General features: G+C 42.0%; 1 protein-coding gene across 1 annotated transcript in view; it reads right to left on the minus strand.

The window, feature by feature from the left end:
* The window catches only part of CFAP36 (cilia and flagella associated protein 36), a 29,847-nt gene extending 21,756 nt beyond the window's left edge, over positions 1 to 8,091 (minus strand). Inside the window, exons 1-3 of the mRNA XM_080925030.1 lie at positions 7,813 to 8,091; positions 5,950 to 6,014; positions 4,930 to 5,031 (exon numbers count right to left, since the gene is read on the minus strand). Coding sequence (XP_080781156.1) covers positions 4,930 to 5,031; positions 5,950 to 6,014; positions 7,813 to 7,927 — 282 coding nt within the window. The 5' untranslated portion in view covers positions 7,928 to 8,091. The remainder of the gene's footprint in view (positions 1 to 4,929; positions 5,032 to 5,949; positions 6,015 to 7,812) is intronic.
* Between the last annotated feature and the right edge of the window lie 13,317 nt (positions 8,092 to 21,408).

The raw sequence follows: 21,408 nt of genomic DNA on the forward strand, positions 1-21,408 counted from the left end.
CTTCCTTTCCGATTTGTATCCCCTTGATCTCCTTTTGCTGTCTAATTGCTCCAGCCAGGACTTCCAGTACTATGTTGAATAGGTAGGGGAAGAGTGGGCAGCCTTGTCGAGTCCCTGATTTTAGTGGGATTGCTTCAAGTTTCTCGCCATTAAGTTTGATGTTGGCTGTTGGTTTGCTGTATATTGCTTTTATTATGTTTAAGTATGGACCTTGGATTCCTGTTCTTTCCAGGACTTTTAACATGAAGGGGTGTTGGATTTTGTCGAATGCTTTCTCAGCGTCTAGTGAGATGACCATGTGATTTTGATCTTTGAGTTTGTTTATATGGTGGATTACATTGATGGATTTCCTTATGTTAAACCATCCCTGCATCCCAGGGATGAAGCCTACTTGGTCATGATGAATGATCGTTTTGATGTGTTCTTGGATTCAGTTTGCAAGGATTTTGTTGAGTATTTTTGCATCAATGTTCATAAGTGAGATTGGTCTGAAGTTCTCTTTCCTTGTAGGGTCTTTGTGTGGTTTAGGTACGAGGGTTATTATAGCCTCAAAAAATGAGTTGGGTAATATTCCATCTGATTCTATCTTTTGGAATAGTTTGGAGAGTATTGGTGTTATATCCCCAATAAATGTCTGATAAAATTCTGCACTGAACCAGTCTGGACCTGGGCTTTTTTTGGTTGGGAGGCTTTTGATGACTTCTTCTACTTCTTTAGGTGTTATAGGGTTACTTAGATGGTTTACTTGGTCCTGGTTTAACTTTGGGATCTTGTATCTGTCTAGGAATTTGTCCATTTCCTCCAGATTTTCCAATTTTGTGGAGTATAAGTTTTTGTAGTAGGATCTGATGATTTCTTGAATTTCCTCAGTTTCAGTGGTTATGTCACCATTTTCCTTTCTGATTTTGTTAATTTGGATACTCTCTCTTTGCCCTCTAATTAGTCTGGCTAGGGGTTTATCAATCTTGTTGATTTTCTCAAAGAACCAACTCTGGGTTTTGTTGATTTTTTCAATGGTTCTTTTTGTTTCTATTTGGTCTATTTCTGCCCTAATTCTTATTATATTTTATCTTATTATATTTTTAACAAAGGAAGGAAGGAAGGAAGGAAGGAAGGAAGGAAGGAAGGAAGGAAGGAAGGCCTAGCCACTAGGATGAATGTGAACAACTGAACTGTCTCTTATACCTGCTGGGAGAGGGAATACCAGTTTCCTCCAATGTATCATCTAACATTGGACCAACCATGCCAGGACAGGCCTCACGTGTGTTCAGGAACAGCTGACCAACACACAATGAACTCCACTGGTTTTCTTGTGTGTGCTTTTATTTGGTTACAGTTAGGTAGGGTTTGAGGTGTTGGGTTTTTTGTTGTTGTTGATGGTGGTGTGGTAGTTTGTTTTCTTTCTTGGTGTAGTTTTATTTTGTTTACTTGGTTTTGGGGGTTTGTTGTTGTTTTGAGGGGTTTTTGTTTTTTGAGAAAGAACTTAAAGTTGGATAGATAAAAGGGGAGAGGAACTAGAAGGAATTGGAAGAGGGGAAGAATAAAATCAAAAATATGTTAAATTTTAAATTGCTGTAAATAATAAAAAATTAATTTTAAAATGCTATGAAATAGTTCAAAAAAGAAAAGAAAAGAAAAGAAAAATTATTGTCAAGAGACAGGGAATTGGCCAGGAGGGAAAAATATGCAGACCTAGAAAGCTTTATTTTCTATGATGCTGTGATAGTGGATATATGAACAGTGTATATGTATATATATATATGTAGAGAGAGAGAGAGAGAGAGAGAGAGAGAGAGAGAGATAGATCCTGGTTCCATAGTATGTCAAACATATTACACTAATATAAGATATTAAGAAATGAAACATCCATTCAATATTCTATAAACCTAAAATTGCTCTAAAAATAGTCTATTTTTATATTAATTAGCACTTATATATAATAGTGTCTGTTATGTGTTCTTTTGGAAATTAAGTGAAAATACTATATTTTTTTCTCAATAATGTCACTTATTAAAATTAAGCATAACTTTCCTAAATTATATTGAAATGCTTTTGCAGTATTAGTTTGCATCTGACAAAAGTAAAAGTAAATCAACTAAAACATCAAAACAAAACAAACTTCTTTTCTTTGCTATAGAGAAGTACCTGGTTTTTGCTATACTACACTTTTTTATAACCTTTATGTGCATGCACACACGCACAATCACAATTTAAAAAAACCACAAGTTTTTACAAGTTACACATAACAGAAAAGCAAGTTGTTGAAGGTGAGCTGAATAAAGCACTCTCTAGTCTAAGGACCTAAGTTCAATCCTTGGGGCCCACATGGAAGGAGAACTGACTCCACCAAGTGTTTCTATGACCTCTACTTACATGTGAGCACATACAAAACAAATGCAAATATATGTATATATTTTAAGAAGGATTATATATTATATGTATATATATTATATGTATATGCACATACACACACACACACACATATATATTTGGGGGATGCTGTATTCTATTTTGATTTTGGCTTTTCAAAACAGGGTGTCTCTGTGTAGCCCTCTCTGTCCTGGCATCCTATAGACCATGCTGGCCTCAAACTCGTAAACTTACCTGCCTCTGCCTCTAGAGTGCTAAGATTAAAGGTGTGGGCCACCAAGGCAAGTCGGGTTTTGTTTGTTTTGGGGGGGAGGCAGTTGTGTGCACGTGTATGCAAGCTTTAGTTTATACTGCTTGCCACTCTTGCTGCTTTAATACATGAGTATGGCAGTACCAGTGTTACAGGCCTAATGATGTTGAAACAAACCAAAAGCATCCTTCTGCAAGTCCTCCTTAGCAGTGCAATTCAATGAAAGCAGCAGCTAGTTTAGAAAATCAACACCAGATCAACCAAAACAAAAAATACTTCCTAAACTACTCATGTTCCTTGAGCTGGATTTCAGGCACCCAGACTGGCCATACTAGGACTCATTTTCTGATATCATGTGTGAAAATGCAGTGACTGGGAAGCACTCATCACAGTGCTCCAAGATGCATTTCAGGAGTACTGACAGCCCAGTGCTGAGTCACTGCTGCCAGTCAGCAGCAGGTGACTGATCTTGTTCTACAGAGAATAATGCTGACTAGTCCACAGAGGATTGAATCCATGACCCTGGCCTGTCAGCACACTGCTAATCAACCACCAAAATAGCCACAGCTAATTAAGAAGTGCTTCAATTTACTTAGAAACCACTTAACACCCACAGGCATTATACTAAAAGTTTGACATACATCATCTCTTAAGGTTCACAGTAACCCTTCAAAGGAAATACTACTGCAAATGTTGAGCCCTGACTCTTTCAATACTGGCTGAAAGGTGCAAACAAGTTTTGCAGTTATACTTTTTTAGTTCCTTGGGCTAAAAAAAGGATAATAATGTACTGGGGGTAGTATGGTGGTTTGAATATACTTGGTCCAGGGAGTGGCACTATTAGGAGGTGTGGCCTTGATGGAATGAGTGGCCTTGTTGCAAAACGTGCATCACTATGGGGATGAGCTTAGAGAGCTTCCTCCTAGCTGCCTGAGGATGCCAGTGTCTTCCTCATTACCTTCAGATCAAGGTGTAGAACTCTCGGCTCCTCCAGCACCATCTCTGCCATGCTGCCTTGCTTCCTGCCATGATGATAATGGACTGAACCTCTGAAAGTGTAAGCCAGGCCCAATTTAATGTTGTCCTTTACTTATAAAGTTGCCTTGGCCATGGTGTCTCTTCACATCGATGGAGCCCTAATTAAAACAGTTAGTATCAGCAAAGCCAGGTGCACACATGCTGATGAGGGGCCTGGATGGATGGCAGGACATATAAAAGGACAAAGCTGAAAACAGAGCCTAGCATGTCGTAATAGGCAATCCTCATGGACTGTTTTGCTAAACAAATGTAGTCAGTCTATTTACTAGAAGACAGGAAGCAAAGCGAGCAAGGGCGTGCAGTTGGAATGCCTAGGATGTATGTTCAGTCTCCCAGGGCAGTGCCTACTTCCCATTTCTCTGCTGTTAGGTTTTTCACTGATAGATTGAATGAAGCCAAATGATGCCAAGAAGATAAAGGGAAATAACACCAACAAGATGTCTAAAGTGGCAGCTAGGGAACTGAGCAAGGTGACTGACCCTTGTAATCTCAAACCTACAAGGGTAAAACAGGAGAGTCTGAGCTCAGGACCAACCCAAGCTGTACAATGGGTTTGAAGCTGGCCTGAGTTACACAACAAGCCCCTGTCTCAAAACAAACAAACATGTTTAAACAGCCTATCAATTCACAAGAACGCTCAATAAACATTTCTTATATAAATGTACTTACTAGCCACTCAGTCCAGTTTGCTTAAGAGGTGGAGAAACTGCTCAGCAGTTAGAAGCACCTGTGGCTCCTATAGAGGCCCCAGGTTCGTTCCCAGCACCCATACGGCAGCTCACAGCTAACGCTAACCCCATTCCAGGGGGGTCAAAGCTCCCTCTGGCCTTCACGGGCACCAGGCATGCACACAGTGTGCATACACACATGTAGGTAAAACACCAATTCACATAAAAATAAACAAAAATAGTTCCACAAGGAACCCCCATCCCCCCACGCCCCAGAACTAGAGACTGCACATTTGCTACAAATAGAGAAAAGGCAACAACAGAATTATCAGGGTCCTACAGAAATGGACCCATACATACATGGATAAACTTTGTGATTCCCAAATCTGGAATCAGAAAGCTTATTTTTAATTCCATGAGTTCATATTATTTCTTAAAGTGGTCACGAAGGACCATGGCAGCTGACTGCCTCCACCTCACACAATGTCTAATTTGATTGATGTCTAATAGTTTTTATAGCTCCACAATCAAACACATTTAAAGAAAGCCTTGGAATGTCTGTTACATCTCAATATTAACAGAGTAAAACACAAAAGCTAACACCTGTGATGTGCGTGTCTTTGCCAGAGGGGAAGTGCATGCTTCTTGAAACTGATCTTCATTAATTCCAATTTCTTTGAGGTAACTTTCTAACAGCTTTTCAACCTAAAAGGAAAAGAATTAACCTTTATAATGCACATAGGACAATTCTAAATGTCATTCTGCCTGTTTAGAATTCTTTTTGGAATAACCATTATACAAGACAGAGAACTAATAATGTCTTTCACTAATAAATTAACTAGAAGGTTTTTTTTTTTTTTTTTTTTTTTTTTTTTTGTCTGTTTGCAAAGAATCACATGAAGTTTAATTTCTTCTACTACAGTCCAGCCAGAATTATGAAGATGAACATGGCATGACTCCTCTACCCATTGCCTTCTTTTAAATATGCAGGGGCTATAAAATTCCCAACAACACTCTAAGAAAGGGAGCACAGACACTGGCCTAGAGGCCCCAGCTAAATAAAACTGTAAGAGTAAGACATCGGCATGACCACAGTAAATCATTCCTCAGCGTCTAACACCGAGGAGTTGGAAAGTCATGTGAGAAAATGCTCAGAGAAATACTGTCAGCACCACTGGGAAGGAGGAACTCCTATAATGAAGTAAGAACATCTGTCCAGATCCAGAAGACCCAAGTTCGATTCTCAGCACTCACATGGTGGCTCACAGACATCCATAACTCTAGTTATAAGGAACCCAAACCCCTCTTTTGACCACTGTGAGCACAGGCACATGCATAGTACACATACATGCAAGCAAATACACATACACATAAAACAAATAAATCTTAAAAACAAGGTCAAAGAATTTTAATTTTAAAAAGCAATTTTTTTTTACAATCTTAAAAGTCAATACAGAGCCCCTGTGGTGGGACACACCTTTAGTCCCAGAACTGGGGAGGTAGAGCCACATGGAGCTCTGGGTGATCTAGGCCAGCCTGGTCTACACAGTGAGTTCCAGACCAGCCATGGCTGCATAATCATACCCCATCTCAAACAATAAAAATCAAGGGAAAAATACTCACCAGCTCTTTGTACTCTTGATGAATTTCTGTATAGGTCAATTTGCTTTCTTCTTCATCATCAAAAACTAGATTTATAAGAAAATAATAGGACAGCGTAAAAGAACAACTCATTTAATTAAGTACAAATACAATAACCTTACAAATGGCCTTGCAGAAGCCTATTCTCCTTCAACCATGTGGGTTGTGGGTTGACTCAGGTCTGCCAACAAACACTCTTGCTCCAGCATCGTTTTTCTTTGTTTTTTTTTTTTTTTTACATTTATGTACACTTTATATTTTACTGTTTATTTGTGTACCTTCTTTGGTAGACTGTAAACTTTTCAAGGATAGCATTTGTATCCCAGTGTCTGGTCTAAGGTAATACAGTGAACACTGAAATGTTGATATCAAAGAACTGTCTGAACTAATCTTTGAGTGTTCTGAAGCAGCCCCACATAAGTGAAGGATAAAGTTATTCCAAGTGTTCCTGATGCCACTTCTATTTACTTCAATTTGTCCTCTGTGACACTTCACATACATTCAATACAAATGCTAATTAAACTCTTTTCAGTTCTGAAACCACATCATTGTGGTGTGTTTGTAAGCCCTAGTTTTGCTTCTCTGTAAAAAATGCAAAGTGCTGTTAGTGCTGTTACTACCAAGATGTAGCCACTCTTGACACAAGTGGATAGAAGAGAAACCATGCCCCACATGATTTCTATTTAGGATTTAGTCTCAAAGATAGATGAAAATCAATGGGTGACACAATCCCTCCTGCAGGAGGTCAGGCTTTTCCCGTGTCTCATCAACCTCTTAACAGCACTCTAAATTCTACAGAGGAACACAAGTCAATTGCTTTGCTTTCTGAATCTCCTTAAAAGTTGCCTGGTGTTTGAATTTTAACAAAATAAAATAAAAGGTTCAATGATCAAACAAAATTCTTTCTTTGGTAGGTCCATAGAACCTTGGGTTCAAGAAAAGTCTTGCAAGACAATTCAGGATAAGAACCCTTTGTTAGCTGAATCTCAGACAACCTGCACTGCAGTACAGTCACTGTCAGATGTATTCAGATACTTCAAACGCCTGTTACCTTTTCAAGACGGTCAACTCATCCTGGAAAAGTGTATAAATGATTTCCTTCACTAAAACGTGTTCTCTGAAGCTTGCATTCACTCACCACAGCCCTATCGAACTGCTCTTCACAAACAAATGTAGTCCTCTCTAACCTAAGTCCTCTAACCTAGGACACAAGTTCCAATGAAAGATATTGCTACCCTCCAAGTATTGCATAGGCAAATAACCACGATAAAGGTTGGGTAGGACATCGTTTGTGATTGCTTCTCTATGAACAGAGTCCAATTCGTCTTTACGATATAAACTCGGATATGAACACGATATAAACAGACCAGAAAGCATCAATAATGATCCTTCAAAAGGACTCCACTTTTGTATATCTCGTTTGTTAGAAAGGTCTTCCTCCCTATTGCCTGCTTTGGTCCTGCCGGAGTAATCAAATGCCCTTCTTTGCAGATACAATGGCAAGAGTCATGTTTGTTTTCATTTCATCCACAGGGCAACATCTCATGGGTCAGAAGCAACTCGAAGAAAAACGACACTTCTCCTAAATAACTGGGGAAGATGCTGGTTACCCAAACAGTCCACTTTTGCAGGGTAGAAAGATGAAGTGAAGTGACAGGACGAACCTGCGATTAAGGCCTAATGTGTTCAGGACAAGCAGGGTGGGTGAGGTCTTGGTGCGCACTTTCTCGTCTGCAAACGAACGGCCCACTCGGGAAGGGGTGTATGCAATTCCTTCTACAAAACTGTCCTAGGCCCGGCAGGCAGAGACGGTTATATTCGGCTTGTTCGGGGTTTGGTTCCTACCTTCGCATTTCTGCTCCACGAAGTCCAAGATGGGGATAGACCAATCCGGGCCTCGCAGGAAACCAGCGATGCTCTCCACCACCCATTCCACTTCGTCCTCTTCTTCCGCAGCCATCCCGCTCGCAGCGGGCGCCGCGGACGCCTAGGCCGGATTCCCCCGGCCCGTTCTGGCCTTTCGGCCGCAGGAAGAGACCGGGAATGAGGGCTGCACGGTCCCAGGAATCACCAGGCCCCCAGGTTAAACACTACAAACCAGTTAACGTTAAATGGTTGCTATGACAACATACGCAGCGGCCCGGAAGTGAGGCCTGAGTTCTGTGCTCCTAGAGGGGGCGGGGTTAGGAACATTTTCTATTGGCTGGGAGAGAACAGGGCAAAAGAAAGCCCTCCGCTCATTGGCCCGGAGTTGCTAGGCTAAGAGCAGACGTGCTGGCATTGGTTACCGCGCCTGGAGACTGCGTTCGCGCTCCTGTGTGCGTGCGGCCGATCTTAAAATGGCGAGGTACCCTGCGGACCTCTCCCATCTCATCCCTAGGGGCTTGCAGAACCCCCGGCCCTGTAGCTGAAGGATGATTTGAAAACAAAACTGAGCGGAAATAAGCTCTGTGAGGTTATTGTCTCTGCATCCGTTTGCTTGCTGAGGATGGGTCTTTGACGCCTAAGCTTAGTTGACAATAGCTGCAATTAGGACAAGTACGAATTCAGTTAATCTTCATTTATATAGGCTTTCATAGGCAGTTTTTTTTAACAGTATGGAGGTTGTTCTCTTCCTCCTTAAGGGACCGAGGACTCTCAAGAATCACACAAAAATCTTGTAACTAGGTGTGGTGGCCTACACCTTTACTTCCAATACTCATGATAAGCACAAGCAGACAGACTTGTGAGTCCCAGGCCCACCAAGGGACCTATTTCAAATAAATCTTGACATCAAACTCACAGTCAAAAGCCAAGGCTGGTGAACCTTAGAAAGCACACTCGTCCAGAGGAGCACAGTTTCCAGCCTAGCAGTGAGCAGTCTCTGCCCTCAGCATACCACTCTGAGAGCGGTGAGGAGCTGGAGGAGAAGAAAATACAACTTGAGTTTCACGAAAGTGGAAGTGGAGGAGGACTCAGTGAGAACCTGAGGTGGCTGTGTGGTGGTAGGCTGACAGCAGATTACTAGGCTTAGCAGGGGGCAGGAGCTGCAGCAACTGTTGATGGTAAACCCAGGAGGAAACAAGTGGGTATTAGAGGCAGAGGACCCTGAGGATCCTCAATGGTTCTCAACCTTCCTAGTGCTGCAGCCTTTTAAGACACTTTCTCATGTTGTGGTGGGTGACCCCAACCATAAAATTATTGCATTGCTACACTATAATTGTAACTTTGCTACTGTTATAAAACTGATGTGCAGAATTTCTGATATTTGTTTGACCCTTAGGTTGAGAACTACTGCAGTATATACTAAGATATTGGTAGAAAAAGAACCCAATTCTCAGGTTAGCAATTAACATGTTAACCAGCTCATCCTATCTTCTGTCCAAGAATTTTGTTAGGGAACAAAAGGTCATTTCTGTAGGGATTTCTTTATGCCCTGACTCCTCAGTAAAATGTCCCACAGGAGCTGTCCAAATGGTGGCTTCTGTCAAAAAATGGCAGAACCACATCTCCTCAGCCTGCAGCCTTCATAGGAGCTGCAGGAGCCGTCCACAGTGGACCTCTTTTCCCACCTCAGCTACCCCACAATGGTGACATCTTTTGTGTCTCAGCCTATAGCTTTCATGAAACACCACTACAGGAACTGTCCCACAAGAGCTGTCCACAGTGGCAACACCTCCCCTCCAGCCTCTCCCCACACAAGCATACCCAGCAGTCCCACAGAGATGGTGCCTCAGCAAAAGCCAGCTATATCCAGGAAGGACTTCTCACCCCAACCCACAGATCCAATGCAAAGAAAATGGGTTAGAAAAAAAAGCCACCAATCCCTGAGTAGGAAAACCCACCAATTTCTGGGCTACCTCAAGCTCAGGACTTGAAATCCCACCAATCCTCACACTGGAAATGTCTGCCCTGAGAAGCTCTGCCCTTCAGAAATCGTATATAAGCACTACCCCTTTGTCCAGGGCTCCCAGAAACAGAGCAGCCATCGGTGGATTTGTCCCTCTACACTCGGGAACCTCAATTACATCTCTTTCATAAGATTCCCTGCCTGGTATGACTCACCAGTATGAAGAAGCCAAGAAGAAAGGAAGCAATAAAGAGAAGATTCGAAGTAAAGGAGCAGGGCTGAGGGTGGGGAGCTGCAATGTCTCTGATGAGAAGACTTCCTCTCAGAGCTGTAAGGTTCCTGGGCTTCTGAGGCCAAGAACATCCTTCCATCCAAGGAAAACACTTACGATCATGCTTCACAATTTTACTGTGTCATGGAGATATGGACGCTAGAGAGATTTATCCCAACCAGGCATGGGTTGGACATAAGGTCACCACCTAGCCTCAGTATTCACTGGGCAAGCCATCTTCAGATATGACTCAGGAGTGAGCACTGAGACCCATGTGCTGGAGGAGCCATGCAACAAAGCCATGGCAAGGGCTCTAGGAGTCACCTACTATGGTATTGTGAGTGGCATTGTCCTCAACAAGGTCAAATGTCGGTCCCCAGTCCATGGCACAATTTGGGAGGATTAGCAAGTCTGGCTTTGTTGGAGGGAGTATGTCACCAGAGGTGGGCTTTGAGAGTATAAAGAGCCATTTCAAGTCAGCAGTGTTTGCTGCTTGCAGTTTAAGATGTGAGCCCTCAGCTTCAGCTATCGAGTCTGCTGCTTGCTTATTCCCATGATTGCTAGCACAGCAGACAGTTATCTGTCTGGAACTAACTGTAAGGCAAATAAGCCCTTCCTTCTATAAGCTGCACTGACCATCGTGTTTTGCCACAGCAATAGAGAAACAGCTGACACACCTATGTACAATGTATGCTCTCTTTCTGGCAGAAAGTCTGTATCACGCAAAAGCTGCTAGTCCCACTCTTTATCAGAAAAGGCATCTCAAAATTCAGTTCCCTGTTAAATGCTCTATCTCCAGCCCGGTAGATGCCATGGATGGTCAGTATATGCCCTTGGTGCTGAAGGAGGAGGTAAAGCAAGCTTAGACAATGTTCCTGTATAGAATAGAAAAAGAATAATGTAATGGCTAGCCTTTGCTAGTGATGCCACCAGGTTCAAGGATGCAGACACGGAGCTTGGCGAGAAAGGAAATAGTAATAATATTAGTCCCTTATCTGAGACAAGCAGTTCACTAAGCTTTTGGAAGTTCCAAAATGATAGGTGCATTATGATGGCCAACTGGACACTGACAAGAAGGACCAGCCAACAAGCAGTGGCTTCAAGCAGCCTCCTCACACCCTGTCTTAAAGTCTATGGTTGGAAAAGGGAAGGTCTAAGTTCAAGCTACCCTTCTTTCCAGATCTGGGAGGTGTTTAGAGGTTCCAGAGAGCAGAGATATTAGTGTTCTATAAAATTGGAAATACCCCAGAAGAAAGAGAAAGATTCCAGGATTGCTTCTAGCATATTCACAGTGAATCTAGAGCCCAGCTAGAGTAGAAGTGGTCAAGGTAGACCAATCACCTGGTCTGTCTCCCATCATCACCATCACCTGACAGCCAGGAAGGCATCATAACCAAGTTTATGTCAAATAATCCCACTCAACTTTTGGATCAGAGTTTATTAAGCAATGAATGGGTCTCCATCTTCAAAGGTCATTCATTGTCAAGGTACCCGAAGCTGCAAAGTATTCTCAAGCATGTATGCATGCTTACATAGATGGTGCTACTATATGCACAGTTATAAATTTTTCTCTTAATATGTCTTTTGTTTGAAGTGTTTGTCTGTAAGGAGGGTCTCATGTAGTATAAACTGGTCTGACTCATGATCCTTCAACTTCTACCTCCTAAGTGCTAGCATCCCAAGTGTCTGCCACCACACCTGCCATTTTAAATATAAAATATGAGAGAATAATATTCTAATAGTCCAACTTTGATTTTGTATATGTACACATAGCTTATATACACGGACATGACCATTGACATGTAGATTTTATTTTACTGTGTGATTTGTGTGTACCGTAGATGTTTTAACTAATCTTGCCTGAAATCAACACCTTTGTGTCTGTAAGAATAATTGATTTTATTTACAATGCTAAGAGATATAGCAGAGTTGATAAAAAAAGAAATAGGTAGGTAATAGATGAGTAGATAAATAGATAAATTAGATTACATTCACTTTACTAATTAGCCCTCGTGCTAAATTAAATTATAAGTATAGCTTTCATTATAAACTCCAGGTGTGGTGACACATTACTTTAATCCCAGCAATCAAGAAGAGTCAGAGGCAGGTAAGGCTACATGAGTTTGAGGCCAGCATAGTCTACAGAGCAAGGTCAAGGACAGCCAGGCTACACAGAGAAACCCTGTCTGGAAACAAAACAAAATTACAAACAAAATTTGCTACATGATATTTTTATTTTGAAGTTTGTTTTGTGTTGTTTTGATGTTTTAAGATTTTACATTGTATCAGATCCATTATATGAGAATTTAAAATAAGCTTCCACCTCTCCTAAAGAATACAAGCAAACTCCAGCCTTAGTATCATCATTCCCTATATGTGGGCTCCTGACCCCAGAATACATATATAAGTATTTGATCAATACAAATATAATTATTTGATCAATGCTTTGAAAGTATAGATCATGGCAAGATTTAATCACTTTTTCACACCCTGAGAGCTCTCCCAGAGCCTTTGAGTCTTTACTCCAGCCTTGACACATGACTGCACCGTGAAGAAGCCTCTTGGTCACACCTTTCAGTCTTGCTCATCTTGGTCTAGTAGTAGCAAGAACATGAGGCACTGCCTGCTGCCTGTACTGGTCTGAATTGTTTTAAGATACCTCTACTTGGATGAAGTAAGGATCTTCGTTGTAGAAAAAGATTTCAGGAAAGTCAGTATGAAGTATAATTTGAGCTTACTAAAGAATAGACTCGGGCTGGAGCAATGGCTCAGTGGTTAAGAGCAGTGACTGCTCTTCCAGAGGTCCTGAGTTCAAATCCCAGCAACCACATGGTGGCTCATAACCATCTGTAATGGGATCTGCTGTCCTCTTCTGGTGTGTCTAAAAACAGCTACAGTATAGTTATATATAATAAATAAATCTTTTAAAAGGCAGACTCAATATAGTCATTTAAATGTGGGTTTTATCTAAGTAGGCAAGCATTCTACCAATAAGCTATATCCTCAATCCTTTTCTCAATTTTATTTAAGCCAGAATCACAATAGCTGACCTTGAACTAACTTTGTACCCCAAGCCAGACTTGAATTTTTCTGATCCTTCTGCCTCAAACTTCGAAGCAACTGGCTAGATCTGTTCCATCAGGCCAAATTTTGATAGTTTCTGAAGAGGTATTGTTCAAAAGACATTTTTGGTTAATTAAATCATGATGTATTTCTTGAGGAGAATTGAGTAGGAGTCCAAGATGATATGATAAAGGGTATATTTGACAAGTCAGAAAATGAAGAAATGGAGATATGAGAGTTGGACGCATATTTAAAAGGTTTGTGCAGGATATTCCCGGATGACTCTTTTCAAGATATTGTGGAGGTACCCACCAGAATCTGTGACGCCAAGGGGCCTCTGAGGAGCCTGAGAGAGCCACAGAGGTTTCAACAAGAGGCTTGGCAGCCAAGGATGAGCCTGCAAAGTGTGTAGTATCTTTGAAATGACTGTAAAGAGAAGGTTTTATGGGAAGGTGCTTTTGGACTTGGAAAAAAGATGGCAGACACAGTGGTGTAGCAGGCCAAGAGATGGAGAACTGGAGCAACAGTGGCAGCAGCCGGGCAACATGGATGAATATAGGAGTGTGGCTTTGATTGACAAAAGGAGCATGTTGTTGACAAGTAGAGCATGTCCTCTGGCCACTGAGAAGCGTGGGCCACCACCATGCCCCCTCACCCTGCCCCTGCGTCTGCAAACTGCAAGCATGAGATGGTTGAGCCCTGGGAACCAGGCTGAGGGCAGGAAAGTATACACCAACCTGGAACTCTGGAAGGTACTGCCCCAAAGAGCTGCCAACTGAAAGATCGCCCTGACTCCGAGCAAAAACAAGCTATGCACGATAAAGAATGGTTCATTTTCTGACTCCTCAAAAGACTCTCATAGTCCATGCTGCCAGAGGCCATGTTGATATCTGTAGTCTGTGCTTCTGCAGGAGGTGAATATGATGTTCCTGGCAGTGCTGCCCATGGAATTCATCATCCTGGCTGCTATGGACAAGGAAGCTTATTTTGCAGTGGTATCCATGACTGCTGACCCATAGGTGAGAATGAGAGATATCAAAGTTTTCTGTGACAGTCCACCACCACCAAAAGAAACAGTCCAGATAGGAAGCTACAGAAGAGAGTCCTTAAAAATTGTAATAAAGATATTGAATTGTAGGTCTTTTCAGCTGAGGGATTCTGGGTAGGAGTGAAGAAGAGGAAGGATACACCTCAGTTTTCTTTTAAGGGGCTGGTCACTTGAAGTTTGACCATGCTCCAATGAGGATATGGGCAATACAAATTGGACATGGGGTGTGTGTGGGTGCGTGCACGCATGCTGGAGGGTGTGGGGAGTGATGTGGAAGAGGCAAACCTGGGAGGAATGGGAAGAAAGTGTGATGGGGTGGTCTTAGGGTTTCATTGCTATGGAGAGACACCATGACCACTGCAACTCCTATAAAGAAAAACATTCCATTGGGACTGGCTTTAGAGTTCAGAAGTTTAATCCATTATCATCATGGTGGGAAGCATGGTGACACACAGGTAGACATGGTGCTGGAGAAGGAGCTGAACATTCTACATCTAGATCCACTGGCAGCAGAAGTGAATTGTGAGCTACACTAGGTGTAGCTTGAGCATAGGAGACCTCAAATGCTGCATCCACAATGACACACTTCCTCAAATGAAGCCACACCTCATAATAGTGTCACTCTGAAGGGGCCAAGCATTGAAACACATGAGTCTATGGGGGCCTAACCTATTCAAACCACCACAGATGTGTTGTATGAATAAAGCTCGTGTTGGGGTAAAATAAATGCTAAGTCAGTGATATGGCTCAGGTGGTAAAGAGCTTGTTCAATCTGAGTTCAATTATCCAGAACCCATGTGAAGATGTGAAGAGAACCAACTCCACAAAAGTTGTTCTCTGACCTCTACAGGCACTATGGCACATCTATCCCTTCATGTGTGGTCTGTATCACACATGTGCCCCCCCCCCACATCATATGCACACATAATAATGCATAAAGTTTTAAAAGTGTATGTGGTGTAGAAGAGACAGAAACACAGTAGGCAAATTCTCCAGGAGAACCACCACACCTAACTCCAGAGGGAATAGAGATAAGGAAGTTATTATTATCTGAGTGACCCTTGTGTAGACTCATACCTACATAGATAAGTGAGCATTTCATTATCCCATTAAGATTATGCTTACGTTTATCCTCCCTAATGCTGGCTGCTCAGAGTGAGGGCCACAGATCGTTAGAAGTTAGGCTCTGAATTAGTTACTCTTGCCAGGAAAAAGACATGACAAAGACAGCTTTAAAAAGGAAGTCTTTTATTTTGGCTCACAGCTTGAGGGTACAGTCCAGCATGGTGGTAAGGATGTGGCACCAGACGGCAGAGATTGGTCGATACTGATGCTGCCATATTCTATTCAGTCTGGAACCTGGAGCCCTCTTGTGCTGGCCACACTAAGTGTTGGTCTTCTGGCCAGGCTGGCAATCAGATTTACTATCACAGTATCTAAATATTTATATAGGAACCAAGATGTTGCAGGATGTCTGATCCAGCTAACAGAATTCAGAAAGAACTAGAAAGGGTAAGCGTGTTCTGCAGCCAGTCTCTGACCCTGAAAATATTCTAGGACAAGGGGTGAAGGTCCTTTCTACTCTGGAGCTGCTTCAGGGTTGAGAAGGAGCATCAAGGGCCCCTGTTTGCTTGTTGATCTGCCATAGACTGGCAGAACTGTAAGACATAGAAAGCTTGACTTGTACTTTGAGGAAGGATGAAATGCTTATCATAAGAGGTTGAAGGGCAAGGTACGGCATTACTCGGAGATCAAGAGATTTTTGGTAAGAAGCAATCACCAATATAGGTGGTTGTGGTGTATGCATTTAACCCAAGAATTTGGGAGGCAGAGGCAGGAGGATCTCTGTAAGTTTGAGGCCAGACTGATTTAGAGAATGAGTTTCACAACAGTCAGGACACAGAAAAACCTTGTCTCAAAACAAACAAACAAAAAAACACAACCGTGTTGAAAGTAATGTTTGTATACCTGAGAAAATATTAGTTCAATGGTCTGATAAAAGAATCTGAAAGAAGGTAAATAAAGTAAGGGATGAAAGGAGGGGAAAGACATGTGCCAGGGAACAGAAAAGTGAGACACAGTAGCCAGGAAAGCCAGCTCCGTGAGCCCTTCATAGTTACCCACAGGAGGCTGTTCTTCCGTCCTCTAGCTGTATTGTGTACTATCCTCAGTTTGTTGGCATAGACACAACACTCCACTTCCCAGGGCTTTTCTCATCACTCTTACTACAAACCTAGATCTGGATCAAGAGTCTGTCTTCTGACAAGACTGCATTCTCAACTGGTAAGCAAGGTGATATGAGGAAGCAAATTTGTGTTTATTTTGGCAATAAGAGTGTGAGAAGGGATAAATCCAGACAGGTGGGGGATCTATTTGAACTGGAGGAGGGAGATTTAATCAGGTTCATTCAAATGGAGTCACTAGGTAAGCGTGCCAATCCAATTAGTATATACATACAAAGCCAAAGTGGCTTATGACATACAAAGTTCCCTGCAAGAAGTGAATAATGTTGTCAAAGGGGATTGTTGGATGCTACAGGGCCTGGTAACGGGAATAGAAGAATCATAAGTCACAAAGTTTAAAAGTGACACCTTAGAGTGATTTTAGGAAGGCTGGTACAAAATTGTATTGGCTAAGTTTCTGTTCCTGTGAATGAGACACAGCCTCATCCCTGACCTTCAGACCTTGGACCATTCTGTAGGGTCCATCTCATTTTTTTATGGCCAAATAGTTATGTTGTACAGGTTGTTCATAGCCATGAATTTCCAAGTGATAGGCTATCAGCTTAGTAGAAGGTGGGGGGGTGGACATCTGAGGTCCCAGACAGCTCCAAGCCTTCATAGGACAGAGCATTTGGTCAGAAATTCCATAAAACCTCTGGAGTTAGCTGGACTGGTGGCATACACCTTTTAATCCCAACACTCTGGTGACTGTTGGTAGATTAAGGCGAATCTCTAAGTTTGAGGACAGTCTGGTCTACAGATCAAGTTTCAGGACAACTGGGCTATACAGAGAAACTTTGTCTTGGAAAACAAAAACAAAAACCAAAAACTCTCTATAGTCTAAAAAATCCTCAGCAAGTCTGATGTTTAAACATGATGACCCATTTAGGAGGAGAAGGCAACACCTGTGTAGGTAGGATTAAAAAAAGGAATGACTTAAAATATTTATTTATTACACATATTAAGAAGGCTATGGATTTCAGGGTTGAGGTGAGCATGAGGGTCAGGATGGAGATTGGTCCTTTCTCACAAAAGAAAGGGGGGCCACTCTCTTCCAGTACATCTCCACTTTAACAGACTGGATATGGTTCTGGATGGGGCATATAACCCAATGGATTTGGGAACGTCTTGGCTATTTTAAGATTTATTTGATTCAAGGCCAGCAGGTTCTCGTTCAGTGAACCAGCCAGCCACTAGGTGGAGCGCCAGGATTTCCTGAGACGGCATGGAACTAGGGTTCTGGCCTTTTCTTTCCTTCTCTCCAGTTTAGCCATTCTGACTCTTTCGGTTTCATCCCAGTTTTTAAGAACCCCGAGGCCGTGTCTAATAAAGTAGTGAAAGGACCCTGGGGCTAGAGGAAGCACTTCATTTAATGTTTGAAGTTTTTGCTTATTTGCTAGAGAGGCTTACCTTTAAACACGTACAGCTAGGTTGGCTTGATTTTCCAAACTCTCAAAGTCTGTGCACTTGGTTTGGATCAGCCTAGAGAGTGCTGTTTCCAGAAGCTCACTGTGTCTCTCCCATCACGTTAGAGGTTTGACACTGGCCCTTTTCATTTCCTCTGATAGCTTTGTTTAGTCTTTCTCCCATCATTACCTTCGTCAGTGTGCTGAACAGGAGTCTGTGTGAAGCATGGGACAGAGCCTGCCCAGGCAGTAATAAGTGTGAGCCTCATCAGGCCAGGCTAAAGACCGATACACAACATGGAGCAGGTGTCTTACCGGATTAGGTCAAATGCCAGAATGAGTTCTTATGATTCTTTAATGAAGGTAGAAGACTGCTGGCTAAGTGATCCTTGTGTGGATTATGTTATGAAAAATTAGATGTAGAGAAGGGGTGTGTACTCAGATGATTTTTCTGTCTTAGTTAGGGTTTTACTGCTGTAAACAGACACCATGACCAAAGCGACTCTTATAAGGATATTTAACAGGCTGGCTGACAGGCTTAGAGATTTGGTCCAGTATCATCAAGGCAGGAACTTGGCAGTGTCCAAGCAGGCATGGTGCAGGAGAAGTTGAGAAGTCTACATCTGCAGGCCTATAAGAGAAGACAGACTTCCAGGCAGCTAGGACTGTTGTATTAAAGGCCATGCCCACAGTGACACCCCTACACCAACAAGGCCACACCTCCTAAAAGTGCCACTCACTGGCCCAAGCATATACAAACCATCAAAGTCCCTATCCTTAGTAGCCACCTTGCAAAGGGGAAGGATAGCTTTTCCCCCCACCCCTGAGGGAAAAAGGGATAGCTTGTAATTGTTCTACACAAAGTTTGTGGATGAGGAAGAGTGCATATCATTTTGCTTAGGGAGTGTTGGTAGGGAAGAGAACAAAAACCAAGCAGGGAGAGGACACAGCACAGGTGTTAAGTGCAGGAAGCTAAACCAGAGACTAAGCAGAAATGGGCCACGTCAGGAACATCAACAATAAGGCGTCTCGTGGTGTAAAGAGAGTCTAGTGGGGCACACATGCCATCCCTTCCACACCTGGGGGTGAGGAGTCCTGTGAAAAGGCCATGAAGATTTGATATAAGGAATCTGAGTCCTTGCCTAAATTATGACAAAGAGGTCTAATTGTAAAGTAAAATTATAGCCTGTAGCATGAACTAGCAAGTGATATTGATCTGGGGTGGGTTTAAGAACAATTTCTACTACAAACAAAAAACATGAGTCTTTTCTTTTTGAGAATCTGAACATCAGATGGTCAGTAATTCAGAGCACTCACTGCTCTTGTGGAGGACTTGGGGTTATTTTTTAGCACCCGTGTGGTGACTCAAAGCACTTGAAAAAGGAATCTCACACTTTTTCTGACATCCACAGGCACTAGATAGGTACATGGTACACATACATGCATGCAAACACATATAAACATGCAGATTAACATTTCCACCATGAACACACTGGGGACCAATGAGGCTTCCCAGTGGGTAAAGATGCTTGCTGTGCAAGTCTGGTGACCCAAGCTTTATGCCAGAACCACCATTAAGGTGAAAAGAGAGAACTGACCACACAAAGGTACCTGATTTCACATGGTCTGTTAGTTACCTCCTTGCAGAGTCCTCCATGGCTGTGGTGGAAGGGATGGCGTGTCACAGTTACCACCCCTGGAGCAGAGTGAGCAGAGCTTGGGCCTCTATGAGTGTTGATGGTTGCTAGACATGAGGATTTCTTTGTGTAATAAAGTACATAATTTACTTTATGTTCCTTCTTTAGGAATTATTCTCCCTGCCAAGGTATTAGAGAATGTTCTCTCTGCCAAGGTTAGTGACTCCATAATTAGAAGTAGCAGGAGTCCAGGAGGCAAAGATGTATCTGTGTCCTTAGCAAAAATGGTAAATGGTGGGACCTCTAGTACAGCCCTTAAGGCTGTAGGAAAGAACTCTGAAAACATGAATTCAAAATATATAGTTTCATAACTATGCAAAATATAAAGATGCAATATGAACGGTATGAGGGACTTCATGGACCCAAAAGAACAAAGGCAGTAGCACTTATAAGCCAGCTTCTCAGCAAGACACAAAGACAGGCACATTCCTGAGATCAAGATCAACCTGGGACAGCCTGGTCCCAGGCACGGTTGGAATGGTAATTTCAGGATGGGATCATACCCAGCGTTCTTATTTTCTGTTGCTGCAAAAAGGCAGATTTCTGGATTCATTTACTATGTTAAAAATGTACTTGCTGACTGTACTGGCCAGTTTTGTGTGTCAACTTGACACAAGCTGGAATTATTACAGAGAAAGGAGCCTCTCTTGAAGAAATCCATCTATGAGAACCAGATGTAAGTCATTTTCTCAATTAGTGATCAAGAATGGGAGGGCCTATATAATTATAACTTTGTTTTGATTATTTTTATTATTGATGTCTCAGCTTGACTTCAGTGTACTCCAGGGAGTACATATCATAGGTGAGTTCTCAGAGAGAGGAAAATACCACCCTAGAAGTGGATGAGAATATTTTTATAACAGTTAAGGGAAGTTACTTGGTGTAATCTCATGTGGCCACTTGTGTAAGATCATCTATATAAATAGTGAGCATCTCCTTATCTTATTAAGTTACATACTCAACCTCACATCCTACTTGAGGCTGGCCATTGGGATGATGCCTTATAGGAGTTAGGCTTTCTGCTGGTAGATGGCATCATAAGGCTCTGGGTCAGGCTTCAAACAGTCAGAGTCTGATTGTTATAGGGGGATTTCTTTTTTAAATTTTGACTTCTTTATCTATAGATTTGACTATAAACAAGATTCATAATTTTGTTTGTTTCTCAGAAAGTTATGGGCTTATAGCTTCGAAAGAAGTAAGGCTAAGCTCTAAGGTTATTACAGTTAGGGCCTAAAGCATGCTTGACTACTCCTGTAATATTCTTATTTGAAATATCTCTATTGAAAAAGAGTATTATTATTATTATTATTATTATTATTATTATTATTATTCAGCAGCATTCTCTAGAGTAACAGAACTTATAGAATGAATCTCTATGTGTTCATAAAATGGGAATTTATTAGAATGACTTAGAGGCTATGGGCCTCTAAGCAATGGTTGTTTATGAATAGAAAGTTTAAAAATCTAATAGTTGTTCAGTTCATGAAGCTGGAAGTCTCAGCTTGTCTTCAGTATGTGCTTGAATCCCAAAGGAGTGATGCCAGAGAAGAAATGGACTGTGAGGAAAGGCAGTGAGGCGAGAGCAGGCAGGCAAAGAGTGATGCTTCCTTCTCCCCGGTCCTTATATAGCCTCAGAGCAGAAGGTGTGGCTCAGATTAGAGATCATCTCACCTCAAAAGATCTGGATTAGAAGTGGATCTTTCCACTTCAAATTAAGAAGAAATTCTCACAGGTATGCCCTACATTTTTGTGTTTTACTTAATTCCAGATGTAGTCAAGTTGACAACCACAAGCAGCATCACAAGGGCTGATAATGTTGTTCAGCACTGAAGCCTGAGGACCTGTGTTCAGTTCCCTAGATTCACATTGAGAGAACAGATTCTACAGCTTGCTACTGACCTTTGC

Source organism: Micromys minutus (assembly GCF_963924665.1).
Source record: "Micromys minutus genome assembly, chromosome: 1".
Lineage (NCBI taxonomy): Eukaryota > Metazoa > Chordata > Mammalia > Rodentia > Muridae > Micromys > Micromys minutus.